General features: G+C 43.9%; 1 protein-coding gene across 2 annotated transcripts; it reads left to right on the forward strand.

Moving 5' to 3' along the window:
- The first annotated feature begins 745 nt into the window (after window positions 1–745).
- On the forward strand, window positions 746–7,666 carry LOC128253481 (V-set and immunoglobulin domain-containing protein 10). Of its 2 annotated transcripts, none has more exons than XM_052981912.1 (6): window positions 746–1,164; window positions 1,815–1,943; window positions 4,483–4,851; window positions 5,874–6,131; window positions 6,824–7,066; window positions 7,112–7,666. In XM_052981912.1, exons 1-5 carry the CDS (start codon window positions 1,089–1,091, stop codon window positions 7,000–7,002), a joined length of 1,011 nt encoding a protein of 336 aa, XP_052837872.1. In that variant the 5' UTR covers window positions 746–1,088; the 3' UTR covers window positions 7,003–7,066; window positions 7,112–7,666. The 2 variants fall into 2 exon arrangements, with proteins under 2 accessions (XP_052837872.1, XP_052837862.1); XM_052981902.1 differs by having other exon boundaries at window positions 7,129–7,663.
- The last annotated feature ends 282 nt before the right edge of the window (window positions 7,667–7,948 follow it).

A 7,948-nucleotide genomic window follows, 5' to 3' on the forward strand; every position in this document is an offset into this window, starting at 1 on the left:
TTCCGAGGTGCGGATGTCAGTGTGCGTGTGTCTCTGCCAGAGTATGTGTAGGTATTCCAGTGGCCTGTGTCGTGTCGATGGCTTCTATGTATGCCCGCGTAGAGAGATATGTTAGAAAATTAAAATCGACCATATGTTGCCTCATCGATTTTGATAAGTCGCCCGCCAGCACAGCGACATCATGCGAAGCAGCAGCAGCAGCAGCAGCAGCAGCAGGAGCAGCAGCAACAGCACCCATGGCCGCTTCATATCCGTTTCCGTTTTGACACAATGGGCACACAATGGTGTACGAATGCGTGTGTGGGTGTGTGTCTGTCGCTGCCACTTTCAATTGCAAAAAGCTGACTGAAAAAAGGCGCCTTGTCATGCATGAGTTCTCTGCCTTTTATTATTGATGTTGTTTTGTATTAATATTACTGGTTCCCCATTGTTGCTCCTTTGGACGATCTTGTCTGTGTCGTTGCGTGACACAAATCAAACGGAGCCCTGTTAAATATTTCATAAGCACATTCAGCCACGCACCTCCAATGAACTTTAAGGACCTGCAGGAGCAGCATAGGGCCTTAACCCTCCGACGCCCCATGTGCCGCCTGGCGCTCACCATTCAATTTGGCTTCAATAAGTGTTGCCGCAACATGTTGCAGCTGCGCAGGCGCCGTGTGGCTCCTGCTGCTCCCGATGCTCCCGGAGATTTGCATATTGTTGGAGGACTCGGAGGAGCAGCTCCGTTCAGTTGTTTAGCGCGCCTCAAGCCACACACACGCAACGAGCGCTGAGAAACCGGAAACGTGGGAACTTGCTACCCGTGAACTGTGACCCGTGACTCGTTACCCGCGACTTCTGGGGAAACGTGACCCCTGGTGAAACGTGACTCGTGTGCCTGCTCGGCTGGCTTTCGTATCTGGCATCTCAATCGGAATTGGTATTGGAATCGCGTCATTGGAGTGACTGATTTCGAGTTGCGTGCTTCTGTGACGGTTCGGAGATGCCAGCTCCTTGCGTCGCGTAAGGGCAATTACGTAAGGACGAAGACCTGCCCCCGCGCAAAAGGACACAAACGCAACGCGCTCGAATGCGTTACGTTGCGCATGAGATGGCGGCACGCAGTTCGCGCTACATTTACTCCGACCGCGGCCACCGAATCTAGTCCGCTCTTAGGAAAAGGTAGCAGTGTTTAACCAACCCTCGACCGTCCCAAGCCCCCTTCACCTCCCTTATTTTCCCCTTTTCCTCCACGCCCCTGTCGAACATAATTAAGTGTATTATCGGAACGTGACCAGAGCGAAATTGCTGCCTGCGGGCCAGGCAAATGCTTCTGCTTTTCCTCTTCCGCTGGCCAAAAGCAATGAATGGACAGCTTAGTGTGTAATGAAGAAATTACCAAAAGCTCGAATTCTCCAATCCCATCCCATCCCATCCCATCGCATCGCCGCCCTCCCCTCATCCGCAAGGACATCTTCGGCTCGTTGTTGTCCTGTGGGCGTCATGGTGATTGAAAACTCGACCGCATTGCGGTCTTGTCATCAGTTTAAATGAATGTGCTGCGGTTTCCGGAGCTCCGATAAGAAGGAGTCCTGGGCCTAATCCCTTTCAGTTATTGTTTCTCCACAATTGTGTGGACTCAAGAGGGGGGCGGGGCTGGGGCCGAGAGTCCTTCATCATCATCCTTTGTGTGTTGCCTTTCCAGTCAAGTCAAGTCGACTCGAGTTGAATTGAGTCGAGACGAGTCGAGTCGAGTCGAGTTCCGCGATTGCCATCATTTATTTTAATTACTTTTCTGTTGTCGCTCTCCTCCTTTTTCATCCTGGCTGCAGTTATAAGTAATTCGAGAGCCCCACAAATTGCGCATGAAATGTTGGTGGAATACTTTATGGCGCTGCTCGTGATCATGGGATTAACCGCACCAGTCGACAAGCAGAGCCGGCGCAGCAGCCAATACTTCGGTGAGTACGGACTTAAATCTAATCAGACAACACTCAAAGGGTAAAGCCAAAGCCGCCAGGGGACTGGGCAATCGTGTCAGAAATGGCATTATAAATGAGAATAGCAAAGCCGAAGGTATTGACATTCGGAGTGGAGAATGGGGAGTGCGAAGCAATTAGATTGAGGGATATGGCAGGGATTACTCTGGGCCATTGATCTCAAAGTGGAAGCAGGGGAATAAAAGGACGTTCCATTTTTGGAAGGGAAAGCCCTGTCCCTTAATTTAATTTTCTATATCGCGAGTTTTCAAAACTTAAAACAAAAGTTGCTTACAATTTTAAACCATTAACTGGCATTTTTGCTAGGGTCGTTAAGGTCTTGGCCTACGATAACATTTGTATAAATAAATACATTTTTAAACCCACCATTTACAATTTGGGATTCAAAATCACAAATATTTATTCTTGGTCTCAACTCAGAACAACAATCAACATTTTTAATATATTAAATTAAATGAACAAGTTAGGAAATTTTATTTTTACCCCTTTCCATATTTCTATAAAAATAAATGGTTTTTATTAAAAATAGGTGCAAAACTATGCAACAAATATAAAAACTTTATATAATCATTACATACTTGCTTAGTGTTTTTATTTTTGTTGTGTTTTATTAATTATTAAATTATTTTAAAATTTCTTTGGCCACAAATTATTTATTATTGAATTTCCTTTTAAAAGTTTTTTCATTTCCATGTGAAGGTATTTTGCCATGTAGCTAAATAGCCTTGTTGTTTATTTTGTTATGCACTCGTTTTAATTAAAAACTTTGGTACGTAGTTTATTCAATTAAAGTGCCCAAACTTCTGATGTCATTTGGGCAAAAGTAAAATTGGTGTATATTTTGTGCCACGCTCCCTTATGGGTAACTGATCTACAAAAGGGATCCGAATTCGGTAATCTCCACTCCCAACTGTCCGGAATTGTTTATGATCCCATCTATTTCGCATCTCACAACCGCAGTGTGTGAGTTTGAATTGCGACCAGGAGCAGCTGCAATTGCTCATTTGTAATTTATGGCACCTGAACTCAGTTTAGGGTCCGCTTGGGGGACTGCAGCTCGCTTTAACAGAGAGTGAAGGGAGCAATGAGAAGTGGGGAGCGGGGAGTGGGCAGGGGGAGGTGTTAGCCGTGGCCACTGAAGCAGCGGTTGCGGTTCGACCCGGCAATTTTCCAACTTACCACCCCGCACTTTGTATGTAAATACGCAACTTTTATTAAAAAATTTTATGTTGTTACATATTCTTTGCCAATGTGTGTGTGGCTGTGGGTTCGAGAGAATGTGTTGGGCTGTGTGTGGGAGGGAGTTTTTTATTTTGTGGCCAGCATAAAAAGCAATTTCGACTGAAGTGCTTGCGATGGCCTGGCCAAAAACGAAATCATCGCTATCGGCTGTGTGAGCAACAGTTTCAATTAAGTGTTTAACGTCATTTTATTGCTTGATATTTGATAGCTAAATTTGCCCAACCACAATCGCACACGCACACACACAATGGATCCTGACCTATAAATCAATATGTGTTTATCCACTCCATATCCACATATCCACAGTCGCAGTACCAGTCCCATTCCAAGCACAGCTGTATTTGTGTTTGTATTTGTTTAGGCACTCATGGATTATTAGCGCATTAGTCGGCTAATACATCGCCAGTTGGGTGGCGAAGCAGCAGAAACAGCACCACTGGCACCAGCACCACCCAAATAAATCACTTGGCCGCCCATCGATGGATCATAAACGTGGGAATGGGTATAGGTCCGATGGGCTGCATGCTTAAGCTGGAGCATAAATTAGGCACGAATACTCGTTAATCAAATGAGTGCTGATTCCCAGCCAGCTGAGGCACTTACACCAGCGGATTGAGCCACCCCATTTGTCTGTCCGTCTGTCTGTCTGTCTGTCTGTCTGTCTGTCTGCCTGCATATCTATCTATCCATCTATCTATCTGTCTGTCGGACTGTCTATTTATCTGACGCTTCCTGTGTCCATCCATCTGTCTGCCCCCCAGGCTCATGCCCTGGAATGCACTTGAATACGTTTAGATTGACGTTCAGATACAGCTGTTTGAATGAACTACCCCGGGGCTGTTTAATGGGATTCCTAGATTCTAAAAATGGGACCCCTTTGGATATTCAGATATCTGTATCAATGCGAAAGGGTCTGGATTTAATTGAACCATTTTCGAAATGTTTTGGTCTTAAATAGTTGACTTGGAACTACGTAAATAAACATTGTTTCTAACAGAGTTTAAACAATTTTGTAATTGCATTTAGTTCTCCAACCAAATTATATTCTTTATTTCCAGGCATTGTTTTGAAAAATTAGGAAATAGTTTGGGAAATATCTTGTTGAAATTGTTGCCTATCAACTAAATAATTTCTACATTTTCTGATAGGAATGTCTTTCAAATCGCTTTCTTGCCATAAATAAATTATGCATTTCTTATTTAAGACTATTTTAATTCAAGCACTTTAAAATTTTGTATTGTTTATTTTGTACCCAAAGGTCACATGGCCGCCGCCGAGGATCTGTCCAATCTAATACCAGATAATTACGATGGACTCGACCCACTATTCGACAACTCCACGGAGCGGGAGATCATCGCCGCCTTGGGCACCACCGCCCGCCTCCACTGTCGAGTGCGGCACCTGGGCGATCGGGCAGTGTCCTGGATCCGACAGCGGGACCTCCACATCCTGACCATCGGCATCATGACCTACACAAACGACCAGCGCTTCCTGGCGCGCCACATCGACAACTCCGACGAGTGGGTGCTCAAGATCGTTTCGGTGCAGCCAAGGGATGCGGGCATCTACGAGTGCCAGGTGTCCACGGAGCCCAAGATCAGCCTGGCCTACAAGCTGATCGTTGTGAGTGAGTGACTTCCACTTAAGAGGGGTATTATGACTTATGAGGAGAGAGAAACACTATACTATACACTGGCCATTGGTGGGTTTTCAGATTTTATGGTACATTTCATAGATAATAATAAGAATTTCGCTAAGAAACAAAACTAAACAATGAAAAACAGTACATTTATTAATTTAATACTTAACAAGAAAGAAGGCAAACTTCGGCAAGCAACAGTTCATATACATAAAGTTATGGTTTACTTGCGTATATATTTAAAAGCATTGAAACTATGATGATTTGCAGCTCAATTATTCGATAGTTCCTATCACAGCTATACGATATCGTTTTTCGATTGTAACAGAACTAAAAGAGTAACTTTGTCGTTAAATTATTAATAACTCAAAAGGAACTTAAAAAAAATGTTCAAAATAGAAAGCTTACATTTAAAAAAAAATTTTTTTTTATATTTTTATTGTTTCTATGGGAGCTATATCATATATAGGAGCTATAGGCTACCTGCAAAAAAAAAAGAAAATTTTTGGGAAAGTTTCTGGCAGATAACATTAAATCTCAATGACAATTTTTTGTTTGGTGTACAACAAGAACTGCTTGCTTAACAAGCTCAAAAGTACAATTAGGTAAACTCTGCCAAGCAATGAAAATCTGATCAAAATTGATTTTTCTAATACTGGCTTTTTGGAGAGCCCTATCATGACCCATCATAATTATAGAATCGATTTCTCCCAAGTACACACTTCATTGCCCCCTTTGAGTGTCAATCGATTGGCTGTCTTGTAAGTCCATGTAGAGGTTGTTTACATCTCTGTTAAGACAGCAGCCCGAGGGCGCAAAAGGGCGCAAAGAGCTGGGATTACTTTGACAAATTAGTTTATCAAACACCCAACGACTTCACACAGCACACAGTGGGGCTGGTAAGGGGAGAGGGAAAGGGAAGGGGAAGGGGAATGGGGTGGCACAGAGGACCCCCCAATGGCAACTTGTTGACTCACCCATTAATCGAAATCGGCGCCGCTCTTTGACAGCCTCCAAGGCCCAGATCCTGGCCAACCGCGAGCTGTTCATCCAGAGTGGCAGCGACATCAATCTGACTTGCATCGCGCCCCAGGCTCCAGGACCCTACACGCACATGCTGTGGCACAAGGACACGGAGCTGGTGAGCGACTCCTCGCGGGGCGGCATCCGCGTGGTGTCCGAGCAGCAGATGAAGACCAGCAACCTGGTGATATCGCGGGTCCTGCACACGGACTCCGGCAACTACACCTGCTCCGCGGACAACTCGAGTGAGTCCTTTAAACTGAGCCCTTTACCTCTGTTGAACCCGAAAATGCAGTTTTAAACCAATTAAACCAAGACACTTTTAGTTTGTAGAACACAAGTATAATTTCACTTTAAGCTTTATTATGCTTTAAACATGCCACTAAATAGCTCTAATTAAATATTCATGTATGCACATTGCGCATATTTCAAACCATAAATAACGAAACACAGTTATAAACAATGTACTAAAATGTATTGAAAATTAAATTAAGATACTAGTTTATAACATTCCAAAAGTCATTAGTTCTATAAATAATTTGATTTAAAGAGCAAATCGAAGTAAAAACATATATACATATTACTCGTTATGTTTTTAGATTTGCGTGATTTGAAAATAAATCAATGTCATTAGCGAAAATTGTGCTATATTTTCTTTAGCCATTAGGCCTTTTTTTATTTATAAAACCTTTAAATTACAACGAATTAAGAAAGTATAAGTTTTAAACCGTATATAAGAGCTTCTATATTTAATGAGCTCTTTTTTGTAATCATATTTTAAATATATTTGCTGTTTGCTTATTGAAACTTAGTTTCATCTCTAAATCATGAATAATTTATTAAAATATTTTTAATAGTGTTTTTGTTTTCCAACATGCAAATGGTATAATATTGTTTATACAATATTCCAACCTTTTTTATTACCTCTTCCAAACAGATTCTGACAGCGTCTTTGTGCATATCATTAAGAGTGAGCAGCACGCGGCCATGCAGCACGAACTGGGGTCGAGGCTGGATCTGCCCCCGCTGCCCCTGCTGCTCCTGGCGGTCCTGCTGGTCGTCCTGCTGGCCCCCACCCCCTCCTCCACGCCCCTCAACCCCCGTGCAACCCCCTAAGCCAAGCCAAAGTCGAGCGGCAACTTATGTTCGATGTCTGAAGCTCCGGGAGCCACAGAGCCGGGTAAGTCGGTGATTTTTAATGCCGCCATCAGCTCAGGAGTCGTAGCCATCATCTCGTTACAGGCCACGCCCCCCGTTACTGCCAGCGCCCACGCCCACGCCCTCGCTAAACGCCCCGGAAAAAATGGCTGGATGGAGGAGGTTAACGACGTCGATGTCGCGTTGTCTTGTAAATATGTAAATTGAGTTTTTGTTTATGTTTGTGTTTTGTGGCTCAGTCTCTAAGTATTTTTATACGTAATTAAGTAAATAGGTCGAGAGTGCATATGTGGCGCAATGTAGCAATTGAGCATAAAGCGTATTTGACAGATACATTCCTGTGCACACGATCGCATACCTAGAGATACCAAAGCGAGCAATCGAATCTAATCGATTCCGTAACGAATGTAAATAAATGTTTAATCTTAATAATAGATGGGCGAGATCTAGATTAATTATGATGAATCGGCGGCTGCAATTTAATTTGCCCGCCAAATGATTGATGGCGATACGAATGTGTCCGCCACCCCTCGGCAATTTCGAATCCGGATTTGACATCCTGGGACCCGGATTATGGTCCTTAATTGCCAGGGTGGGGCCAGGGTTCGGTGTTCGGACGGTAATTGAAAAACGATAAGGTCAGGTGGGGTCATCAGCAAATGCTCAAAACCCTGCTCGCCTCAGGCGCCGACACGCGGGAACATCAAAGGCGGGACACTTTCGATTTCGGGATGTAAGGAGGAGCTGACGAGGTGAGAGTGGTATGCCTGGAGCAGGGTAATTGAAATATTCGAGGCGTGCATAATTCACACTCCTCGACGGCAATTACAGCTTAAGCCCTCGGACAAAGTTTGGAACAATTACCTGCTGAATGCAGGGACTCGACTCGATGACAATTCCGGCT

The sequence above is a fragment of the Drosophila gunungcola genome, chromosome 3R (genome assembly GCF_025200985.1).
Source record: "Drosophila gunungcola strain Sukarami chromosome 3R, Dgunungcola_SK_2, whole genome shotgun sequence".
Classification (NCBI taxonomy): domain Eukaryota; kingdom Metazoa; phylum Arthropoda; class Insecta; order Diptera; family Drosophilidae; genus Drosophila; species Drosophila gunungcola.

Excerpts from the sequence above, each read along its gene's own strand:
- LOC128253481 (XM_052981912.1), top strand. The coding sequence starts at position 1,089 with ATGAGATGGCGGCACGCAGTTCGCGCTACATTTACTCCGACCGCGGCC. Across the intron at positions 1,944-4,482 it reads GCGCAGCAGCCAATACTTCG|GTCACATGGCCGCCGCCGAG; the intron begins GTGAGTACGGAC and ends TTGTACCCAAAG. Across the intron at positions 6,132-6,823 it reads CTGCTCCGCGGACAACTCGA|ATTCTGACAGCGTCTTTGTG; the intron begins GTGAGTCCTTTA and ends TCTTCCAAACAG.